This window comes from Balaenoptera acutorostrata, chromosome 5 (genome assembly GCF_949987535.1).
Source record: "Balaenoptera acutorostrata chromosome 5, mBalAcu1.1, whole genome shotgun sequence".
Taxonomy (NCBI): Eukaryota; Metazoa; Chordata; class Mammalia; order Artiodactyla; family Balaenopteridae; genus Balaenoptera; species Balaenoptera acutorostrata.
Window position 1 is genome coordinate 115952344 of NC_080068.1, and position 25739 is coordinate 115978082.

At 36.2% G+C, this 25739-nt stretch overlaps 1 protein-coding gene and 1 long non-coding RNA gene across 2 annotated transcripts in view; one reads left to right on the forward strand and one right to left on the reverse strand.

The window, feature by feature from the left end:
* The window catches only part of FAM241A (family with sequence similarity 241 member A), a 36512-nt gene extending 33121 nt beyond the window's left edge, over positions 1 to 3391 (forward strand). The window contains exon 2 of the mRNA XM_057546473.1: positions 1382 to 3391. Coding sequence (XP_057402456.1) covers positions 1382 to 1627 — 246 coding nt within the window. The 3' untranslated portion in view covers positions 1628 to 3391. The remainder of the gene's footprint in view (positions 1 to 1381) is intronic.
* Positions 3392 to 9565: 6174 nt separating this feature from the next.
* LOC130708223 (uncharacterized) overlaps positions 9566 to 25739 on the reverse strand; it is a 40532-nt gene continuing 24358 nt past the window's right edge. The window contains exons 2-3 of the long non-coding RNA XR_009008326.1: positions 15245 to 15284; positions 9566 to 12071 (exon numbers count right to left, since the gene is read on the reverse strand). This is a non-coding gene — a long non-coding RNA (uncharacterized LOC130708223). The remainder of the gene's footprint in view (positions 12072 to 15244; positions 15285 to 25739) is intronic.

Genomic DNA, 25739 nt, shown 5'->3' on the forward strand with positions numbered 1-25739 from the left:
ACCGGAAGGACCTACTACTGCCAGAGTGAACTATCACTAGAGACTGACAGGATCAAGAAACCCATGAGAGGCAAACAAGGAAAGAGCAAATCCCTTCCTCCTCCAGCTGTGCAATGTCTCTCTAGTTCCTCTATTGGCAGAGCCTAACAGGGAGACAGATTGTTTCCAGAATTCCAAAGGGTGGGGTTGAAGCTGAGAGATAGTAGCTTAATTAAAGACCATAAAGACCGTAATTGTAATAAGACTGAAAGGTAATAGAAATAGTACTTAATTTTTGGTATCTATAATTGGGTACAGATGGACATTTTCTAGGCGACTGATATCTAGGTAGACTTTTGGGCTTATTTTACAAAATGATTCCTATTTGGAAACTATATGTTTCTCCTGATGAGATTAATAAGAAACATTTAGGACATCTATAGAATTTGGACAGGAAACTACGCAAGGACCTACACTGAAGTCTTCTTAGCTCCCCAGCTAAAAGTGAAAGATCACAGCCGTAATAGCTGAGGATGGCTCAATAGTAGCAGCAAGCCCTGCTCCAGTCAGCTGAGGCTGGGTTCCTTAAAGTCTTAGTGTCAAAGGAATGGACTAAAAAAAAGGCTTATTTACCAGGACAGAGCAATCCAGAGCCTGCCTCAAAGCAGGAGATTGGTAGAAAAAGGTTGTTCTGAAATCACGGTCATTGATAAGAGAAATACAAACATGATTTTTCATTTAAGAAGTTGTCTTGGGCTTCCCTGGTGGCACAGCGGTTGAGAATCTGTCTGCCAATGCAGGGGACACGGGTTCGAGCCCTGGTCTGGGAAGATCCCACATGCCGCGGAGCAACTAGGCCCGTGAGCCACAACTACTGAGCCTGCACGTCTGGAGCCTGTGCTCCGCAACAAGAGAGGCCGTGACAGTGAGAGGCCCGCGCACCGCGATAAAGAGTGGCCCCCGCTTGCCACAACTAGAGAAAGCCCTCGCACAGAAACAAAGACCCAACACAGCCAAAAATAAATATAAATAAATAAATTTTTAAAAAAGAAGTTGTCTTTGTGCAATTCCAGGCAACTAGAAAATGAATGGAAATGAATCAGCTACTTCCTTCATCTTGTAAATCAGTGTTCTAGTAGTTGAGTGTCCAGTCAATGCTGAGTCCACACAAATCAATAAATCAGTGCTTTTCATATTCTTGAAAGGTGGGCACAGACACAGTTGTTTTTTATGACAATCAAAAGGAACATTCCCAAGTGTTATTGAATGATTATCAGAAGTATGCCCAGTACATACTTTGGAAGATAAAGAAGAACTATGAGATAGTCATTATTCTTAAAGACCTTCACCTATTTCTCATTTTATGTTTATGTTTTGTTTTGTCTTGTTCTGTTTTTTTAAGGATATTGAAGAATCACAAAACGCCACTGGCGAGCCTGTTGGAGATGACTACAAAAAGATGGGAACACTTTTTGGTGAACTGAACAAAAGCCTCATCGACATGGGCTTCACAAGGATGTATTTTGGAGAACAAATTGTAGAACCAGTAATAGTCATTTTCTTTTGGCTTATGCTGTGGTTCCTTGGCCTACCAGCCCTTGGACTAGTTGCTATTCTTTGCCTTGTCATTATTTATGTGCAACAGTAAAATGTGGCCGAATGAACTACTGACATTTGGCAGCCATATATGTAATTAGTGAAGTTATGTATTTCACCGCATAAAGGCTGAAAATTTTGCCTTGTTTCAAATTGTGTGCTGTTTTGTAATTAAATTTATAAGTTGATGTTGTTATAAAATTAAACTCAACTCGATTATAACAGGGTTGAATATATATTTTGTAGCTTATTCATAACTCTTCACTACTGTGATCTGTGCCCACTTTTAAACACTCCTATTCCCATGCCAAATCTTGAATAACACCAAAAAGTGAGCAGGGGATGTTCCCCTGTTCACTCTTCTAAATGTTCTAAAACATTTTAGAAGAAAAAGGATGAAACAAGGAGCTAAAAATAAGTTGTAATTGGAGAACTGATCCCCACCTACCCCCACCAAATAAACCCATATTATCTGGGAAATAATTTGAATTTCCACTGTCCCTGCTTAGCCCAAACCAATGTAAATGATAACTTCTATATACTACCTTAATATTTTGATGAAAATCAGTAAAGCTAGCACATTTTCTAAAGATTGAAAAGAAATATATTTATTATTGCTGGGGAAACTTCCCAAGTTAAATGTAACTTTTTTATAATGTAATACTTGGGCTTCGAATCACTTCAGTATGTCATTTGAAGTTTTAGACAGTTTTGGTGCTAATTACTTTTTGTGAATTTTTAAAGTCTCATAAGCCAGGTTCATAGTTGGCTGTACCCCATGGTAATGGATATTTTCTTGTATCTAACCAGTTGTGTATTTTTTTCCTAGAGAGACATTTTCAGTGTATTTTTTTCAGAAATTTATATTTTATAGTTCTTTTATAGCAATTATTCTAAGATTTAAAAAATCTATTTCCTATCTTGACGTGGATATTTTTCCCCCCAAATTGATTTGTATTATGGCTGAAATTCTTTACTATTCCTTTAAAAAAAAAAAAAATCTCATTTTCTTTGATACCTGTGTTAGAAAGTACAGTATTACAGTATAAAAACAAATGCTTAAATTTGGAACTCAGCAGCCAATTGTATAATATTCCTCTAAGGCTAAAGCCAAAACAGTAATTGGCCAGGCATGTTATTAATGTGTCTTAATTCAGCACTTTGGGGTTTTATATTGAAATAAGCATTTCTTTCAATATACTTAGAAAATGAAAATGGCTTACTGATATTTTGGATTTTGTTAGAGAATCTAAAATCTTTACACTTTCATCTGAAAGACTTTCTATGTAGACAAAGGATAGGTAGTTAAGATAATTATCTAGAAATTTAAGTTAAATAGAGGAAAAATGGAACAATGGAGCATTTTTATCTTTGGCAGGGCAATAACTAAAGTGTGTAATGTGTTTACTATTCTACTTTATAAAGTTTTTATCCAATCCTAGTTTTAAAATTTATTCTATAAGTTCTCAGTGTCTTCCATTCCGAAGCAGAAAAATGATGAAAATGTTCAATTTAGATTTCTAAAATTAGATCATCCTGAACCAACAATACCAGTCAGAGGGCACTAAAAAGTATTGTGCATTTGTATAAATACAGAACTTTTAAAGTTTGACTTAAAAAAAAGACTTTGTACTATATCATTGTGTTTTTATTGGATTTGTAATATTTTTATAGAATATTTTATAGAACCTGGCATAAGTGCGAGTTATTTGAAAAGGTGTCTTTATTTGTGTCCAGTAGAATTGAGAGGTTTTTAATAGAAGTCATGAGATTTTGTATATCTGCATTTAACATTAAAAAGTGTTTTCTTTTCTAATACTACTAAGAATTTTAATTTCCTTTTGGAATGTAAAAAGATATAGTATGCATAATAAAAGCTCTGGTTCCACCAGTGCCTAATATTGAAAATATTTTAAAAGTAAGTTTTAATTGTAATTATTTAGTATACTGTCAAATACTATGCATCTGCACACTGCTGTTAATAGAGTATATATTAAATTCTATAAAGAAATGAGATATTTTGCTGCTATTCTTTTTGCATATATTATTAGAGCAGTATACCATCAAATTATTTGCTTTTATAAGGAAAAAACAAACTTTGCTCATTTGATGGAAATAAAATATTTTCCCTTATGAAATATAATAGAATGCAAATTATACTGATATCTTGAAATGAAAAGAAACTGGTCATTTCTTTGCTTCATGATATAAGGCAGGGCTCCCCAACCCATGGGCCACACCACAGACCGGTACAGTCGGGGGCCTGTTAGGAGCAGCAGGAGGTGAGCAGCGGGCGAGTGAGCAAAGCTTCCTCTGCCGCGACGCACTACTTACTGCCTGACCCATCGCTCCCATTACCGCCTGAACCATTACCGCCTGAACCATTGCCGCCCGCCTCACTCTGTCCGTGGAAGAATTGGCTTCCACAAAACCGGCCTCTGGCGCCAAAAAGGTTGGGGACCACTGGTATAAGGAATTTGTTCAAAAATAGTTCTCAGGGACTTCCCTGGTGGTCCAGTGGTTAAGACTCCGTGCTTCCACTGCAGGGGGCCCAGGTTCGATCCCACATGCAGCGCAGTGCGGCCAAAAAAAGTGCGGGGGAGGAGAAAAAATGATTCTCAATCATTTCCATCTCAGATACGAGCCAGTTTTAGAAACCAGTACTGCTATGAATAAAGAGATAGAAGTTACAGGGCTGCATTACTAGATTATTAGTGTATATATCACTCATACCACCAGCCCTCAATTCAAAGGGAAACGGTCAAGACCTACAAGTAAACTGACTATAGATGAATAAATCAATTTTCTTTAAGGGAAAAACTCTGTTTTGTAGAATTCAGTTGTCTCATATGTTAAGCTGTCATATACAAGGTATTCTTCCATTCCTAGGCACCAGTCCAGTCAGATCATTCTTGGTCCAGTAGTGTGCTGGAGCCAGCTTGCACTGGCTTGCAAGAGCCGACTGCATACATTTTATCCCTACTCTGCCTTTAGTGACATCAAGTTGGTAGCTTGTCATTGAGTATGGGGGCAGTATTTACGCTATAAAAATTGGCAAACACAACAAATCAGGGCTCTTTTTTCCTGGCAAGCCAGTTGTTAAACATATACCAGCACATCACTGCTCAGCCACTCTAGAGGCCACGTTTCCATTTCTACTCCTACAAATACAAAGGAAGCATATTAAGGGAAATCCCCATGGACCCATTCAAAACTGTATTTGAATCTTTTCCATGTGGGAACTATGGACCATGGTGTCTTCTGACCAACATATATCTCTGTTTAATCACGTTTTGATCAGAGAAAATCTCTCCGGGCTATCACTAATCTGCAAATCCATTAAAGACTATCCAGATGATCAGGAAATAAGAAACAGTTACAGAACTGATGGAGGGCAAATTACAACATAAGTAAAGGTCTGTTGTAAAGTATTAACCTCAAAATAATCAAAGCTAGGTATTGAGCAATAAAGGACTGTTTGTTTGGTTTGTGATTATTTTGAGTTATTTTATAAAAGTTTATTGATTTCACTTTATTTTAAATGTTTTCATTGCAAATTAATGGCTTTACAAGGTCAAAGAAGAGAAAAAAATCAAATAAGACTTTCATACCTATTAGGACTTCTAGTACTGGACTTGACCAAGGAGAATATAAACTAATGTACAAATTATGGCTTCAGGATTATTGCTGGACTTAGTGTATTTTGTAAGTCCTATTTCTCTGCCCAACCCTTAAAGTGTATTTTGTAAGTCCTATTTCTCTGCCCAACCCTTAATTTTTGGTGTTTTGACTGTTCTCTCATCACTCTACACCTTGCCCTGGGTAATATCACCACTCCCATGGTTTCAGTTACCATTTCATACTAACAGCTCTCCAGTCTACATCTCCAGTTCAGAGAGTTCCATACAGAATATAAGATTCATACATTCAGTTGCTTGCCCAACATTTGTACTGGGTTATCCCTTAGTACCCCAAATTTAATATGTCCAAAAAGGAACTCAGCATCCTTCTCCCAAACTTTTTCTTCTTCCTATGTTTCCAGTCTCAGCAAATGACAAAATCCCCTCCTACACTGCCCACATTGTTACCAGTCACCAAGCCCTGCTCTTTTACTTCCTAAAAATATCTTTAATCTTTCCACTTCTCTCCATTCCCAGTATCACTTAGTCCATACCACCATCCATAGATTGCTATCTCAGAATCCTCATTGGTCTCCTGCCTTCGTTTTTCCACTTTATAATCAGAATAATCTTTCTAAAATGTGACTCTAATCTCCTTGGCCTAAATCTCTCCAGTGGCTTCCTGTTACCATTATGATAAAATCCTTACTCCTTAATATGTTTTACAAGGTCCTTCATGAACTGGTTCTTACATACCTCACCTCTCTATACTTCCACTTTCTCTTTCCAAGATTCACTATACTGATTTTGTTTTCAGTTGAGTGATGTGTTTCTGCCTTCCATGACTCTGTGCATACTTAACCTTCTTTCTTTAACTCCTCCCTACCAAACTGACCAACATATCCACAACTGTAACACCTCAATTTAGACATCGCGTCCCCGGGGAAAACTTCTCTGACTCTTTTAGATCCAGTTTTGGTACTTCATGTGCTTTCAGAGAACCCTGTATTTCCCCTATCAGCATTTATCATGCTATTGATATATTGTAAAAGCTTATGGTCAGCTTCTTCCATTAAACAATAGGCCTCACACCGCAGAAAACATGTCTCTCGTGTTCATAACTGCACTGCCTAACAATGCCTGGCATACAGTATATGCTCAAAATCTTTGTCAAATGAATAAATCAGCTTCATTTATTCATGCTCTCCCCAGAGTGCATTAACAGAAGATCTAGAGTTGGTTATACTTTAGAGTTTTTTGACTCCAAAAATGTACTTATTGTGCATAGAGTGATTGATGTATATGTTATCATTTATAAAGTTTATTCGCTTTTGATGGAAGAATATTGCTGTTATTTGCATACATATACAGTATTGCTACTATATGCTTGCCTTTTTTAGGAGAAAATGTATTTTCAGTGCTGTGCTTGGTGGAATCACTGTTTCTCCAAAATGCATAGGGTCACTCATGTTACCTGAATTTCATATTTTTCCAGTATTTTTCAATAGACCTTTATTTACTAAACTTTAATTTTCTAAAAATCTCAGAATTGTGAGCAGGAATTCTCAAGTATGTAAGCTTGGTATTTTGGGCTCCAGAATAAATACTTTGTTATTCTTTCTAATAAATAATACTCTTTCACAACCCTGCATTCTGAGTCTCACTTCTGACTCCTTATATTGTGTTCTACTTGTCAGTTAATTGCTGCCACATCAAGTTTGGAAATTGTCACCTGAGAGTGAAAACAGCTTGTTTATTTTCCTCATCCATATTGCTGGAGCAGAAAGCCAAGGCCTAATGTATGTATGGCTTCCCAGGCAATAGAGTAGTGGGAAAATCTAGATCAATAACAACCAAATTGTATTTCTTCTTTCTGTTGCCTACTGTGTAAATTAGAATTATTGAATGAGCTTAGCAGGAGCCTGCTAAGATTCAGAACTTGGTCATTTGTATGCTTATTAAATTTGAATTGTTATCTTTTCAGCAGCTAAAGTTTTTTGGGTTTTTTTTTTTGAGGAGGGGAGCCGAGTTCAAAGGTGGGACCATAGCATAGTTTTAACAGGTACCATCTTGGACTTTTTTTTTTTTTTTGAATTTTATATATTTTTTTATATAGCAGGTTCTTATTAGTCATCTATTTTATACACATCAGCAGCTAAAGTTTTATCATTTAACCTTTCATCAAGTTAATCAGTTGGAAATTTCTTTGCTAGTTTTCCAAAGCACCATAGAATATAGTGACTTTTACCACAAGACCATGGACCTTTTTTGTTATGGGTTTACCCCTGTATTACAAGAGGCTAGCTGATGGTATATTTTTCAATGTGAGATTTTTTTTTAAAGGGAAGAATGAAAATACTTATTTATACCATAGTTGCTTTAAGACAAAAATCTTAAGAATTATTTTTGTGGGGCTAGGGGAGTGGGATATGTAAAAGCTCAATATTTGAGAATATGTGCCATCTACTGAATGCCCTTCTCTGGTCTGTCATGAGAGCTTGTTATACATTTTCCTGGTTTTACATATGTAATATAAAAAATATTCATGTCTATTATTTAATGTATTTTCAGCTTTTTAAAAGGCACAAGAGTATATGTGTAAATGTAACATACAAATAAAGATTAAGAAGAAACAATTACAAAAGGAAAACACACTCCTTAGATGTTGGTTTGGAAAGATTAATCTGCAGAAATTAATCTTGCACAAAACCATAATGATGATTTTTCATATAAGGTGAAACATTGTTTAATTGTTGGATCAGTGGCCTTCAAAGGTTTTAGTTTGTTTTGCTTTAAGTGAAATCTTACATAAATATCCAATATATATAAATGATAAAAGCAGAGCTGCTTTAATTGGTTTTGCTGTAGGTCCCAGTTCCCTGGGAGGCAGACGCCCGGAAGACGTTAGCATGCGGGAAATTTATTAGGGAGTGCTCTGGGATCAACACCTGTGAAGGTAGTAAAAGAAGCAGGATTGGGCAGTTCAGTACAGTCACAGCAAGGCCTCAGTGACTCTACCGGGTGCTCCCAAACAGGGATGGCCCTTAGGGATTGACCTATAGTTGGGACAAGGGAGCCCTCTTCTTCAGCCAAAGGTAACCAGCAGAGAGGACTGACAGCTGGGGGCTGTCATCTAGCAGCATTCCAGCAGCCATCAGAGAACCTTTGGTTCTGAAGGAAGGATCTGAGCAGCACAACACAGCATCCACGTAGACTCTATTCTTTTCTCACCTCGTCTTCCATGATCCCTGAGTCGCTTCCAAAAACCTCACTCTTCAGAGTACAGTATGAAGATGACTAATTTAAGTAATAAACTCATTGGTCAAGATAGGTTAAAAAATTTAAAAATGGGTACCGCATTTATTCTGTTGTGTTGCCTGCTTCTATTATGAGATTCAGGTCTCCAATTATGATAAAGTTTTAGTTGACTAAACACTATGCCCAGAGTTCGAAAAAGGCTTGAAGTTATTACAAACAGGTGAGCAAATGATTGACAGAAAGGCCCATTACTTAAAATCAGGAGTAGGAAATCTATGAAATTTTGTATATGTAAACTGCTTACGCCAAAATTTATGCTAATAAGTCCCTCAGATAGTGCCTACAAGACATCAGGACAAACCATCAGGGCGTGTCTTGGGAGCTGGATAGGTTCAAGCCTAGATGTAGGTAAGTGTTTTGTGCTTTCTGGCCCCTTTCCCAAGTTCCAAAGCAGTTTTAATCCTCAAACTTTTGGAACATCTTTAAAATAAAATTTTCAATGGCAGAGCAGAACTCACTTGTAAAGAAACCATATTCCCCTTGCCCCCAACACACTACTGCAACTGATTTATGACTTGGAGATTTGGCCCTAATCATGGCTTTTCTATTTATTTTTAGCACGAAAGTCTCAGCAGCTGAATTTGGTAATTCAGTAGGCACTTGAACTTTCTCCAGTCTTGGCCCAGAATATTTTGGGGGCCCCTAAGAGTGATTTTACTTACTATTTTTATCCCTGGAATTTTAGGAGTGAGCAAGATCAAGCAAGACAGTGGCCCCAAGCCAGTTACATACTAAAACTATAGCATTGTTTAGGCATGATTTCCCCCTTTGGTTATAGAAAAATTTTAGAAAAACATACAGACTTTCAGATAAAGAGATCTCTTTATGTTAGACATGAATTTAAGACTTGGTTCTGCATTTACTAACTGCATAATTTGTATAAGTCATACCCACATCTCTTTAAACTCCAAGATTCTCACTTGTAAAATGGGGTAATTTTATGTAAGGCTGAATAAATTTATCGCGTATCTTATCGTAGTGCCTTACACATAGCCAGCTTTCAATAAACGCTAGTCATTAAATATGAACATTCACACATAGGAGAGGACATTCTTCGTTATCCATGGATACATTCAGAGCCATAAAAGATGAGTATTTTATTGTTGCCAAAAGATAGATAAATACAAGGGAATTCTATTACAATGCTATGGTTCACAATTCTTCATGATTGAAATCTTCTGTGATATGTCTTATTAATTTCAACTATTAGTGCTTCATGAATCAAAATGGTCATAAAAATAAGGAATCAAAAAAAAGAAATAAGGACTCAAGAGCCTAAAGACTTGAATAGAAATGAAATATGCTCTGTGCAACCACACCTTCCTTAACGAGATGTTGTTTTCTCTAACCACCTGCTTACCACAATACCATGCACTTTCTATTGCTCCTTTGCCTTAGTAAACTTAGGTGCAGAATCACACTCACCAATGCATACACAATTCTGCTGTGGATTTGCACAGTTTACAAAATGAAATCAATTCTGAAAATACTTTTCTAAGTTTTACTCCATTGCATAGGCCAAGAGTACTATGTTATGTTTATAGAATCGCAAATGGTATCTTGCTTTGATTCCAAAGTGAAATTTCAGACTAATCTGTTGGTTTATATGTTATATTACGTTTTCAATGTGCACTAGAAATGTTATCACCAAGATATATATAATTGAACACTAGTACTCTCACATAAAAAATCCAGTACATACATGGATACATTCTGTACACAGGTAGGTAGTATAAGCCAGTAAAGATTATTAATATATAGTGTTTAAAAGAGTTTTATTAATTTGTTCATGAAGCCTTATCTTTTTAGTCTGTAAAAACATGCTAAAAGCATATTAGGATCTTAATTTCTATTGTAGTAAATCTTCAATTACATTGTTCCACCCTGGGTTTCTCTTTCATACTTCCTTTTCTTTTAAGTATTCTCCCTACCTGAAAAGTGAAAGTTCCTCAAATCAGATGTTTATGGATATGAATGTTTTATAATAAACTATGGCATATCTTTAGTGCCATCTCCTAGGGCATTTCAAAACTGGTTCTCCCACATTTTCCTTAACTGTCAGTTTATGCTTTCAGATATTTTTATAAGATGCTCAGATACAGCTAATGTTGGCAAAATAGAGCTCTCCTCAGGCATTTCTTCCTTTTTCAACTTGTAAGAAACATTTCTTGAGAGCTCCATGCCTAGCTACCTAATCATCACAATCTCCTTCCTCTGTAATGGAAAGATACTGTGCTTTTCCTTCCCCTGCCATATCACTAACACTCAAGTCGATGACACAGGCTTTTTTCCACCAGCCTGACTTGCAAAAGACCTAGGCTAACAAAGAAGACATTATTTTTGTAATGCAGAAAGGTTTAGACACAAAAAGTCCTGAACTTCCATGCCTGTTTTAAATTGCAGGTGCTTTACTGATATCATTTACTAGTGCTAGGTGCTGCTGCTTCATCTCTGCCAAAGCAAGTAAGACAAACTGCTGTGAAAACTACCTCTTTACTAGGTGAGTCACTTCTCTCCATCAATGCCTAGCGGAAGTGGTCACATCAGGAAAAAATGATCCTAGTGAATCCTCAAAGTATTTCTAAACTACGTACTTCATCTCTTCATCACCATCTAGTCAAAGAGCAAGGTTGTTGCTCCACCTGCCCGACTCTTCTATTTCCTCTAATGTTGACCGAGCTTCCAGTTCTATGCAGGGCTTTGTGCCTAATAGAACCATGTTTTTCAATACAATCTAATCTTCAGAGGAGGCCTAGAGAATGGACAATAATTTTTTTTCATAGATTTGGCACATATAATCATAGCAAGACTGAAAGGAAACTTGCTGCAAGACACCATCTGTTGCCAACTTTTTTCTTTACGGAACAAGGAACATCAGTATGAACTCATGTTTAGCCTAATATAGATACAGATAAATAAAGACAGAAATAAGTATAGATATGAGTATATGCAGTGGCTTAGTATTGAAAGAGTTCAGGACATGCCACCCCAAAATATACCACTTTGGTACATTGATTATTTTGAGCCGAAAGCACTTGAAAAGCAGCAAATGCAGAGGAGGCTTTCTCTGAACTCCTCTTATCTGACTAAAGACAGATGCTCTAAAAGGAACTCAGTCATAAATCCTCTTGACATGAGTTTCATCAACCAGGGAACGCTGACACCTATCACAGGAGAGGAGACTAGTGGACACCACAGCCAGACACACTTTGTCACAAACCATCATACCTCCCATCTCCCATTCTTCTAAGAGCCCATTCAACTTTCCTAAAAATCAGTTCCTAAATTGCCTACATCCCCAATCCCCTTCCCCTATTAAGATGGTATATAAGTTCTCAAATATCACCGATTGGCAGGGTGAGGGTTAATTCATTTTTTTTCCCCTGTGATGCTCCCATGCATGAAATATTAAAATTTAATGAATTTGTATATCTTATCTCCTATTAATCTGCCTGTTGTCAGTTTATTTCAAAGACACAGCTATCCAATCCAGGAGGATAGAGGGAAAGTCTTTGCTCCCCTGCAGCATACATTCATATATTTCCAAACTGAGAGCACCTAGAAGTAAAAACACCACAGTGGTAATCAGTACACCAGCACCCAGACCTTTGTTTCTAATACCATTCTCTAATAAAAGGAACCCAGGCTTCCTGGAGAAATAGCCGATTCTAGACTGGGCAGGGAATATACAAGATGAGCCTGGGATATCTTACAGTGCCAGAAAGTAAGGGCTAAGATCAGTCAGTCTCTCTCTTTCTCTGTCTGTCTGTCTATCTCTCTGTCTCTGTAATTTAATGAATTCCACCTAAACCCTTAGTCATGTCAGTAACTGTGTATTATCCCCTTTACTGTAAATGTAATTTGTGTTACCAGACAACATGAGTTTCTGATGATTTCTTTTCATCCTCTTTATATATTATTTTATAACAGCAATATGAAATTCACATTAATTCACTCTTCTTTGAAAAATCATTGACCTGTAACTTTCCATGTGAGCATTTGATTAATGTTTAATAAATTTCCAGGGGAAGGGGAAAGGATAGGAATCTAAATGTCCTGATACAAAGCAATTAGCTCATACCCAAGAGAGCCTTTGGGTTTGACATATACTCCTATACTTGTAGATGTTCCTTCTGGGTGTGGGGTGTGCCTCCAGAATGCCCTGGAAGTGGACACACTGTGAATGCAGCAGAGAGTCTGCTGGCTCAGAGGTCCTGAAGAGCCTCACCACTGTTGAATGTTCTGACCTGCTCAGGACACACCAAACTGGAACGCCGTCTCCTTCCCCCCACCAACCCCCAAAGGAAAGTCTTAATCTCAGAGCCTACCCAGAAGAGAGTTCCTAGGCTGGAAATATCTCAAAAAGTCTTTCCAGGGCAGCCTCCAAGGTTCATATCGATATGCCCCTGTGGCCTTAAGGACCCTGGAGAGGAAGCATGCAAGGATGGGTCCTGCAGCCTGGCAACTTCCTTTTGCACTCATATCTGCATGTCACTAAGAGGCCTTCTCAGGGGAGAATAACAGGTGCTGGGTACTCTCTAATGGGTAAGGCTTTACAAGGTTTGATAACTGTTTCTGACAGCAACACCTGTTTTCTTCTCATTAAGCGATCTTGTGCTTTCTCAGCGTTTGAAACTATTTCTGCCTGAGTATCTTCAGTATATTCCCTATCATTTTTTGAAGGTCAGCGATTCTAACTACCCAATGGTGATTATGGAGACTATCTGTACATTGAACAGGTGACATAACAGAGAAAAAGGAATTTCACTTGCAATCTATTCTTCACTTCTGCCCTCGAGGAAGCAGGCTGTGCTCTGGTTTTCCTGTTTGTAAATGTCAATTTAATCTAACTCTCAAAGGGGTAAAACATTATCAGATAAGGTTTAAAAAACATCTTGACTTTGGTTAAATATTAAATTTAAATTATTGGGTTACAGTTATATATATATTTATTATGAATATTTATTATACTTATTTAATTTTTATATACATTTTCCAGAAGACATAGTAAGGTGTTAACAGTGGTGGACATGTTTTTATTTAATCATTTTTGCTTAATTTATTTTCTACAATGCAGCCCATGTACACTAGTAGCAAAAGGCTATTGTTTTTAATCTATGCTAATTTATGCATTCAGTACATTAAATTTCTCTACCTTCTATCTGCTCCCTGCCTGGCAGAAAAGTGACTTTTTTAAAGGATAATCTATTTAATGAAATAGAAAAGCTGCAAAAATACATACTAAGAATGTTAATAAACTGAGTTTTTATTCATAAATAAAATGCTTCTCGAAGTTTTCCATGAGGTATTGGCCTTCAAGATGGAAATTTCCAAACTGTTTTCACTTGCTACTATAAAAATTGCATGAGTGGTCAGGCCTGAACACAGATGGGGAAACTTGGTGATGCCTAGATGACAAAAAGGATAATAAGGCCCATATCCTGAGCTGTTTTCTTTACACTGCACCTGGTCTATGGGAGCCCAGAGTGCTCCACAGCTGATGTCATAATTGGTTGTTGGGAAAATGAGCTTAATGTCACAGAAAGGTCAATCGTAACACTGAAAACCATTTGAACTAACTTCTCATCACTGTACTTTGAACGTAATTTTTATACAGTTACTTTGTTCAACTGTTTGCATACCCAGGACAAATAATGAAAGTTTAAATTATGGAATCCCTGAAAACATTTTTCAGGAAGTTCCTTACCTCTGCTGCTCTTCCACTCCCATCATAACAGAACGCTAGGAAGAGGGGAATAATTCCAAACAAGGCCAAGACAAGTTCCTTTTGAAGCTCACTTGGACCATCTGCTGGAGCAGTCCTGTTCTCTCCCTCAAGTTGGCAAAAATGCCTATTTTAATCTAACTAATCAAATAAACAGCAAGTCCAAAATTCTTATTTCTTAAATCTTAATTCTTCCCTTATACATAATCCAAGTGCCTTGCAGACCTGCTCAACCAGGCTTTGCCACATTCTGGATAGTCTGGGAGTTAGGTAGTAGCTGAAACTAAATAATACGGTCCAGCTCTCAAGTGATTTGCTCAAGTCTAAGGATAAGTGTCTATCTCCCAAACATTATGACTGCTTTCCTCATTTCCTTTCATGTAAAATTGTACAGAACTTATTTAAATATTGCAAAAGTAAAAAAAAAAAAAGTTCAGTGACAGATTTTTAGAAGATTTTCTTACTTTCTTCAATATTTTCTCAAAACAATGGGCAAAGTAAAAATTTCTCACCTATATGTTATCCAGACGTTTGCAGGGAAGAGAACCCTTTGGAAAAGCAGTCTGAGCCTTCACTTGACATTTGCTTTCTGTACTGAGATTTTGGGGTTTTGTTTCATTTTGGTCTTTTGGAAAAATTTTGGAGGTCTGCTTTTTCTGTTGAATCACTCAATCTGCAAACACTTATTAAACACCTACAATCTGCAAAGCAATGCAGGCATTACATGCTATAAGAAATTCAAATTATATAGCCTGGTATTAACTGTTACAGAGTTTATAATCTAGCTGGAAGAAATCAGAAATAAATGTGAAAATTTTAATAGCAACAAGAGATTAAAATAGGTTATAGATCCAATTCTGTGGTTGAATATGATAAAGTTAGAATACTATTATATGGGAGAGTGACATCAGCAAAATCGGGGCATAGGAATTTCTAGTGCTTGCCCCTGCCAAAAATAAAAAATACACATCAAATTGAACAATTATCCATGCATGAAAATATTTACCTTCACAGAGCCAAGGATTCCAGGCGAGGGATTACAGCACCTGGGTAAAGCATAGAAATAAGAAAAGATGCAGTGAGGAAGATAGGAAAGATAGATTCACATTATCCCCATCACTCCTCCCCCAAGCCCAGGCCCCCAGACATGGAGAGAGGACCCTCCCCGTGGAAGGAGAGTGAAGGGAGCAGCCGCCTTCACCTCAGACCCCAGCACCAGGATGACTCCCACGGCCCTAGGTGACTCCCTGTGGGCTTCTGCGAAACCAGGCCCCGGGCTCACCCCAGTGCCTACTGGCTCCAGCAGCCCCAGGTGACTCCTGAGGCCCCAGGCAGCTCTTGCAGCACCGGGATCCCAACTCACCCCTGTGCAGGACAGCTCCCAAGCCCCGGGCTCCAAGTCAGCCCCCCCTCCTCCCCTGCAAACCCAGGTTCCCAACCAGGCCCAGGGCCAGGCCAATTACCACAGATGCAGGCTTTCAACCTACCCCAGCACCAGGCTGGCTCTCTCGGCCCCAGGCCCCCAGCCCTCTCCAGCACCAAGCTAGACTCTGCAGACCTAGACTCCAGATTATCTCCCTCCACTAGGAATTGCTCCTTTCCCTCCTTGGAGACACTAACCTTAGTTCCTTCCCCTAATGTTAGAAATTATAGTTTTAGCTGCTCTCCTATGCACTTCTGGAAACAAGAACCACTGCTTTCCTTGCTTGGACTGGAGATGCAGAACTCCTACATGTGGGTTTAGGTGAACCCGGAATCACTCATATACAGAGAGCTGCATAAGTCAGGATAGAGCATGGACTCTAGAACAAAACAGACCTGGCTCTAAATCTCAGCTTCCCTACCTCCTAATTTCTGATCTCTCAGAAATTTTCTCATCTGTACCTTGTTGAGATGTTCTGACAGCTAGGGATAATGAGTCTGGCTTCTTATAAATACCCAACAGCACAGTTATTATTTTCTCAGTCCTTGACTTACCTGCTTAGGTCTCTATTAACAGAATTTGACTAGACGTGATGTTTGCTAGGTCCTTACAGCTCAGTAGGACCCAGTCTTGATTCCCTATCTACCAGTCCTGAACTGAGTCTGTCAGGGAGAGAGATTAAGGGCAAATCCTTCCACTTCAGAGTCACAGGTAGACAGAAACCCAATGGGCAGTATTATTGAGCTACATGCTACTGAAGTAACAAAGGTAGGCAAAGAAATTACGATGAACTGGAATTTGTCTTCAGTGTTTGCCTGCCAGCCCCCTTCTTTAATTTCGTCTTTTGTTTTGCTTTGCCAGTAGTCATCCTGTCTCTCCCCTGGGATCTTTCTTTTTCACTCTATCAATTTTTTTGAACTAAAATCATGGCCTTACAAGTTGAGAGGGACACTGAATACTAAGTCCATCTGTGTTATTTTAGAAGTGAGAAAACTATGGCGCAGATTAGTAATTTGCCCAAGTGAACCCAGCTTCTTTGTTCCAGACCTAGGATAACCACCCAGGTCTCAAGGCTTCTGGTCACATGCTAATTCCATGCCTCCCTGCTGTCTTCATATTACAACTGAAGTAAAATCACCAAAGAAAAAAGTCTACAATTCAATGGTATGCTTTGGGAGTTCATTTAATTTTTTTTATTTCTTAATATACATAATAAAGATCAAGGATACATTAAGTATGAGTGTCTTTATGCATTTTAATTAAGAGGATATTTTGTTAATAAGACAAGACAACCAATATGAAAGTTTTTAAATTGCAGTGAGTATGTAAATAATGTGGGAGTTTCTTAAGTCCAGAAAGTGAATATCTAGTAATTTACTCAAAAAATTGCATTTTCTCCGACACCATCACAGATGATCAGATATTACAGAACTAAACTACAGGTAAGGGAAATGGTACCGTGAGAAAATTAATTTTATGTCTAAAATCCCTCCTCTTATGAAAGGAAGGATGAAATAGTCAATGGTGGAAGGAAGGAAGAATAAAAGAAAGAGTAGTAGAAAATGCTTATTTCAGAAAAGGTTTAACTCTGCTTCAGGAAGACTTCACAGCAAAGTATCAGCAACAAATTCCAGAAAGCCAAATTTATTATCAATTCAAAACCAGAAACATTCCCAGCTTCTCTGTATATTTGTAAGATACATGATACTGAGAGTGAAATAGTTAAACCTTATGCCCCTAGGAAGTATTAATAGTATTTCATAGTCAGGATAAAGATGCCCACGCTTCTGCCCAATGGAGAAATCCATTATTGGCTAAGGCTCAACCAAGAAATTACTTTTTCTGCCAAAAGGAGCAGAATTTAAAATGCCTTCTCCAATCCCTATAGAGGTATAAATTAGAGCACTCAGAGCAAGTTTAAGGGAACTACGAAAGGTAAAACTTTTCTTTGTGTAACTACTAGAGATATTTTACAGAGCATATTGTAGAAGTATACTTTCTTAGGAATACCATTTATAAAAACTCAGTACTTCAGGTGAATATGGAACATACACAAAGAGACTGGTAATTCTGCAAAATAATAGGCAAAGAATAGGATCAACAGAAGTGGAACAAACAAAAAGAAAAAGAAGCCACATTAGACCAGAAAAGGGACCCATTGTCTTAAACCATCCATGATTTACAATTTTCACCGATAAATACTATAAAGAGGACTTTAAAACACGTGTGTGTGTGTGTGTGTGTGTGTCTGTATGTGTAACATCTCTGGAAGATTATACCAGACACTGGTAATAGACGTTGCTTCTGAGTAGGGAAACTGGGGCACAGGGGAGAGAGAGACTTAACATTTCACTGTGTTCCATGTGAATGTATTAACTAGTTTTTTAAAAAGTAAATAATCCTAAATGCATATATATAATATCCAAAAGGATTCATACCAGCATGTTAATAGTGGTTATCTCTGAAAAATAGAGACTGATTGTTTTTCTTTTCTCTTTTGTATTTTATAGTTGTCAAATTTTCTACAATGAGTGTGTATTAATCTTATAATCACAAAAATATGTACCATTAAATGTCTTTAAAAACATAGAATAGTGAGTAAGCAATGAATCAAAATAAATAAAATTAATAATATCAACATTCTTACTGTATAGTATTAGTAGTTGTTGCATATAATTTCACTTAAATCAACAGTATAGAAAACTAAATACAGTTGTCATTAAACAGTATTCACTTTCAACGAACTTCTTTTTTCTTCATTAATTTCACATCTTAAGGAACTCATCAGGTACAGATACCTGAACTAAGTGGTGCGTACCTTGGTCCATTTGGGTACCTACCCTGGACACTTGGGTACCTAGGAAGTACAAAACTGGATAAGCAGCACTCCTAACATGCTCTACCATGGCTAACTTCCACATATCACGTGCTCAAGGCTGGCCCTAGAGAAGCAGATGCAGCTGATATAAGAGTAATGTAAAAATTATAATTTCATACATAAAATATCTTTAAAACTTTTATACCTATATCTGTTAATGTCTTGGATAAATAGGTGACATGAGAAAGTTTTTTAAATTTTTCATTATATTTCACCAAAGAAAATATACAAATGGCCAATAAGTACCTGAAATGATACTCAACATCATTAGTCATTAGGAAATAAAAATGAAAATCACAAGATACTAATACACATCCACAAGGATGGCTATAATCAGTAACAGATAATAACACATGTGCAAGGATGTGGAGAAATTTGAACACTCATAGATTGCTGATGGGAATTTTAAATTGTGTAGCTGCTTTGGAAAACAGTTTGGTAGTTCCTCAAAAATTTAAACATAGAATTTCCATATGACCCAGAAGTTCCACTTCTACATATATGCCCAAGAGAAATAAAAACACACATCCACACAAAAACCTGTACACAAATGTTCAAAGCAGTATTATTCATAATAACCAAGAAGTGGAAACAACATAAATGCCCATCAGCTGATGAATAACTAAACAAAATGTTGTATATCCACCCATACAATGGAATGTCATTCAGCCATAAAAAAGAATGAAGTACTAACACATGTTACAACATGGATGAACCTTGAAAACATTATGCTTAAGTTAAAGAAGCCAAAAACAGAAGACCATATGTTGTATGATAACATAGATATGAGATGTTCAAAGATAGAAAATAGATCAGTGGTTGCCAGGGGCTGAGAGGAAGCGAAAATGAGGAGTGACTGCTAATGGACACAGAGTTTCTTTTGGGGTGATGAAAGTGCTCTGGAATTAGATAGCGGTGATGATTGCACTGTCTTGTGAATATGCTAGAAACTACTGAATTGTACATTTTAAAGTGGTGAATTTTATGGTATGTGATTTATATCTCAATGATTTTTTAAAATTTCATTATGAGCTGTATGCCCAAGGTCAGGGTATCAACCTGGTCAAGTTGATTGACCCACGGGCATAAGGATCATGTGGGCTGATTCTTTGGAAGACAATGGTGTTATTGTTACTTATTAAATAGAATATTAAAACTAATGCAATACAGACCATATTTAAAATCTCTTCAGGGATATGCTAGTTCTTAAATTTTACTTTGGAACTTATTACCAAAAGAAAAGTAATATGACACACAAACAAGAGCAAATATGCTTTTTCACAGACTTTCATTATAATAGCATAGGGGTTCTGGTTATTTTTAGAGTTCTTATCACCAATGACAGTGAAAATTGATAACAATGTGGCCTCAAATATTAATTTGACTCATTACAGCAAGTGTTTGGCAGTATAAACGAATATGGCCATAGCCTGACTTCTAATATTCATCAATACATCTTGTATATTTTACACACAGATTATGCAGAATCTGCATTTTAATTACTGTAAACTAAACATTATTATGATTTTTAAATTAGAATCCTTTTTAATGTTGAGAGTATACTGCAGTTATTAAATTTCTATGTATTACTGACATATTTAAATGAAAACATCTAAATTCTCTTGTTTTTTCTCCTGAATTATTTGGTTAATATTTTGTTAATATAATATTGTAAGAGGACAATAAAATTAATGAATAACAGTTCTCCACCCCTCATTTCCCTCTTCCTTCCCTACACACATGAAGTACTCACAGTTTTATTTAAAAGTGTTAGTGCCAATTAAAATGTTTTTACTTAGCATTTCATTAGGGAATTCTTTATGCCAATAAAGTTGATTTTACCTTATAATATTGAATTAGTTACCTACTGCTACATAACAAATTACCCCAAATCATAGTGATTAAAAACAAAAACATTGGGCTTCCCTTGTGGCACAGTGGTTAAGAATCCGCCTGCCAATGCAGGTGACATGGGTTCGAGCCCTGGTCCAGGAAGATCCCACATGCCGCGGAGCAACTAAGCCCGTGTGCCACAACTACTGAGCCCGCGCACCTAGAGCCCGTGCTCTGCAACAAGAGAAGCCACTGCGATGAGAAGCCCGCGCACCGCAATGAAGAGTAGCCCCCGCTCGCCACAACTAGAGAAAGCCCTCATGCAGCAACGAAGACCCAACACAGCCAAAAATAAAATAAAATTTAAAAAAATTTTAATTAAAAAAAAAAATTTATTATCTCACTGTTTTCATGGGTCTGGAGTTTCAGAGCTGGGTGGTCTGGCTCAGGAGTTCTCATGAGGTTGCTGGAGCTTCAGCTGAAGGCTTGACTGGGACTACAGAATCCATTTCTACACCAGTTCTGCTACATGGCTACTGGCAGGAGGCCTCAGTTTCTCACTGTACATAGAGCTGTTTGGTATATTCCCCCAAAGCCAGTGACCCAAGAGAGAAAGCATGGAGGGAGCCATGATGCTTCTTATGATATAGTTTTAGAAGTCACACCTAGCATAATATCCACCGTATTTTATCATTAGAAGTGCATCTCTAAGTCCAGCCCACTCTTCGAAATTAGGTTCCACTTTTAGAAGAGAAGAATGGCAAAGAATTTGTAGACATATTTTTAAATCTCCACAAATCCCTTTGAAATCAATCAATCAGCATGAGTATACAGTTAATGCATTATATATAAATCTCATGTTGTACTAATTTGGCTCCAAATTTCACTTGACTAATTTTGGAAGTTCTTTTTTTTTTTTTAATTAATTTATTTTTTTTTCAGTAGATTTGAAAGATTTCTTTATTTCAAATCAAGAGATCTAATAAGAGAATCACTTGTCAACAGGCATTCTGTGCATCTTATCACATGCAAATTTTATAGACTAATATTGCTGACCATAATCACTTTATGGAAATGTTTTGCTAATAGAAATAAAGACTAAATATATTTAACTATGTCATAGAATATATTTCAGAGTAGGCTTAGAATCTGTTTTTTGTTTTTTGTTTTTTTTACACACACACACTGTATTTTATTTTTACAAGAGATACATAAACTGACACCAAGCATTGTAAATGGATGACCACAACAAAAGCAACAATGATTGCAATTACCAAACACGAAACACACTCATACTATGTCACAATATTGACATTCAGTCCAGTAATCCTCCACTGTAACAGCTCCTTTACTTTGCAGTGAAAATTGATTTGTAAATTTTTTGCCTCTGAGTCCTTATGGGATTTTTTTTTTTATTCAAACTGAAAGTTACAAAAATTATAATCATCCTCATCAGTTCACTCAGTCCCATGTAATTTATTTTTTTTCATCTTGATCTTTTGTTAGCACTTTTATGAATTCATCAGTTTTCCATTAGAGTTCTGAAAATGTTTATTCATTCAGTTTAGCAGTATAGTCAGTTACCAGAAACCTGTACTTGTCAGAGTCTTTTCCATGAATTCCTTGAAGATGAAACCCTTTTATAGGAACATTTTTGCAAAAGCATCAGAGTACACCCAGAACTGTCTGTAAATGACAAAAGACTTAAAAATGACCACGGTTAAAGATTTGATGAAAGTTCATAATAATGCAATTGACAAGGAAATTTAGTTATTTCTGAGATATACATTTTAAAGTAAAGGAAGTTCTATATTAGGATTCTAATTCTTTTGTTTGAAATTTTTTTTCTCTATTTCATATATCATTTTTCTGTAAAAAAAAAAGTCAAGATTTAACAATAAAAGCAATGTGACAGAGACTATTAATTCTCATAAAATATACATGTGTTTCTGTATATGTCATAGCCTTCCCTACGGTTAGATTGGGGCCATACATCAAGTTCTAGCCAATAAATTGTAAACAGAAGTGATGAATGTCATATTCAAGCTGAGACAGTTAAAAGCTGAGTTGCCTTTTCAAGCCCTCTTTTCTCTCCCAAAGCAACTTTGAATAGTGCATGTTCCAGTTCTATAAGAAGACATCCCAATCATTATTGTTCTATAAGAAGACATCTCAATCATTATTGAACTATGTTGTGAATGAAAAGTAAACATTTATTTTGTTAGGCCACTAAAGTGTGAGGATTAATTTGTTAGCTAGCATAGCATAACAGAGCATAAAGTGACTAATTCATACTGCTAATACTTCAGTTAAATATTTAAAAGTACAATTTTTTATGTCCTAAACAAATGTTTTTATCCTGATTAGAAATTAAGATATTTCCTTTCAAGAACAAATAAAAGCAACTGACACTAGAATATTTAAATCCAGTCAATGGAGCATCATACTGTATCCCAGTTAATTATTACCTAATGGGTAGAATCAAAGAAAAATAGCCTCGAGAACAAAGAAGCTATGAGGAAAAATTAATGGTGGCAATTTAATCTCAGAAAAACCCAGACATTAAGAGAAATAGTAAAAGACGTTCATGACTTTATGTGAAATTCACTCTAAACTGATATTTCTTAAAGCTAAATCCAAGGCTTAAAAAATAATTCATGGAAGAAACAAGAAAAAGAAACAGTTAAATTTGCACATTCCTAATCTTTGGAGGCTAAAATCTGAGATAAATAATGTTTTACACATGGCAAGACTTAGGGTTATGTACATACTAACTAATCGAAAATTAAATTCCTAAATCCAATCATTATTGTTTAGAAATCTTATCACATGTGTCTTTTGGTGTGGAAGATAGTTGAATAGGGAGGTGAAGAGGATGATGTTGACAAAAGAACAAGTGAAAAAATGGGAATTAAAAAAACTAACAACAAAGGAAAATCAGGAAAGACTGGTAAATCATTGGAAGGGAGAGGGAGCAAGATTATTTTACTTTATTTTATTTACAGTAGGTCCTTGTTGATTATCTATTTTAAATATTGCAGTGTGTACATATTAATCCCAAACTCCCACCCTATTATTTTAAATAAAGAAAAAATGAGTACTGATGATGAATTCAATCCCATTCAAAAAGAAAAAAGGCCCAGTGAATTGTTATTTTATTTTTTGCCTGCAGGTGGCAGCTCTAGTTAAATATTAACAGAGATATTCCCGAGTATTTCTGTACTATCCACACGTAGGTAATCCTGAGAATTAAACCTAGGCTTTCACTTTAAAAGGAAAAAAAAAAAAAGAAGAAGCCAAAACTGTATTTCTGTCACTTCTTAATACAGTACTAAAATGGGAATTTTTCAAAATTTTTCATGGTTTTTGTCACTTTGCTAAATAGCATATTTTATTACAATTTCAATTGCTTGCTGTAGTACATACAGAAATATGTCTGATTTTTGTATTTTGACCTTATGTCCTGAAATTCTGCTAAATTCACTTATTGACATTAGTATTTTTCTGTAGATTCATTGGGATTTTTTATCTACAGGTTCATGTCATCTTTGAATAAAGACAAGGAATGCCTATGGCCAATATGCATATATATTATTTCTCTCTCTCTCTCTCTCTCTCTCTCTCTCTCTCTCTCTCTCCATCTTTGTCTATTTCACTGTCTAGGACTTCCAGTTTAATAGAAATGGTGAAAGCCAACATCCTTGCCTGGTTCTTGATCTTAGCAAAAAAGTATTCATTCACTCTTTCACCATTAAGTGTGATTATAGCTGTAGGTATTTTATAGAGTTCCTTTATCAAGTTGAGAAAGTTCCCTTCTTTTCCTAGTTTGCTGAAAATTTTTATAATGCATGGATGTTAAATTTGGTGAAATACTTTTTGTTGTTGTTGTTGGAGTAATGGCTTAAGTATTGATTTTCTGCTTTTAACTTTATTTTTAATTTTTTTTCACAAACACACACTGTATTTTATTTTTACAAGAGATAAATAGACTGACTCCAAGCATTGTAAATGGATGACCACAACAAAAGCAACAATGATTGCAATTACCAAACACGAAACACACTCATACTATGTCATAATATTGACATTCAGTCCAGTAATCCTCCACTGTAACAGCTCCTTTACTTTGCAGTGAAAATTGATTTGTATATTTTTTGCCTCTGAGCCCTTCTGGGATTTTTTTTTTTTTATTCAAACAGAAAGTCACAAAAATTATAATCATCCTCATCAGTTCACTCAGTCCCATGTAATTAATTCTTTTTTTCATCTTGATCTTTTGTTAGCACTTTTACGAATTCATCAGTTTTCCATTAGAGTTCTGAAAATGTTTATTCATTCAGTTCAGCAGTATAGTCAGTTACCAGAAACCTGTACTTGTCAGAGTCTTTTCCATGTATTCCTTGAAGATGAAACCCTTTTATAGGAACATTTTTGCAAAAGCATCAGAGTACACCCAGAACTGTCTGTAAATGACAAAACACTTAAAAATGACCACGGTTAAAGATTTGATGAAAGTTCATAATAATGAAATTGACAAGGAAATTTAGTCATTTCTGAGACATACATTTTAAAGTAATAACTAGAATTATGCCTTATAACATTATACCAGAACATATAAGATTTTTAGAAATTTCATGTAATGTCTGAAACATTTATATTAACATATTTCCATACAAATAACCCAAAGAAAGTTTAGTATTAGTTGTTTTTTTGTTTGTTTTTTTTATACTGCAGGTTCTTATTAGTCATCAATATTATACACATCAGTGTATACATGCCAATCCCAATTGCCCAGTTGAGCACACCACCATCCCCACCCCACCGCGGTTTTCCCCCCTTGGCATCCATACGTTTGTTCTCTACATCTGTGTCTCAACTTCTGCCCTGCAAACCGGCTCATCTGTACCATTTTTCTAGGTTCCACATACATGCATTAATATACGATATTTGTTTTTCTCTTTCTGACTTACTTCACTCTGTATGACAGTCTCTAGATCCATCCACATCTCAACAAATGACTCAATTTCATTCCTTTTTATGGCTGAGAAATATTCCATTGTATATATGTACCACATCTTTATCCATTCATCTGTCGATGGGCATTTAGGTTGCTTCCATGACCTGGCTATTGTAAATAGTGCTGCAATGAACATTGGGGTGCATGTGTATTTTTGAATTATGGTTTTCACTGGGTATATGCCCAGTAGTGGGATTGCTGGGTCATATGGTAATACTATTTTTAGTTTTTTAAGGAACCTCCATACTGTTTTCCATAGTGGCTGTATCAATTTACATTCCCACCAATAGTGCAAGAGGGTTCCCTTTTCTCCAGCATTTGCTGTTTGTAGATTTTCTGATGATGCCCAT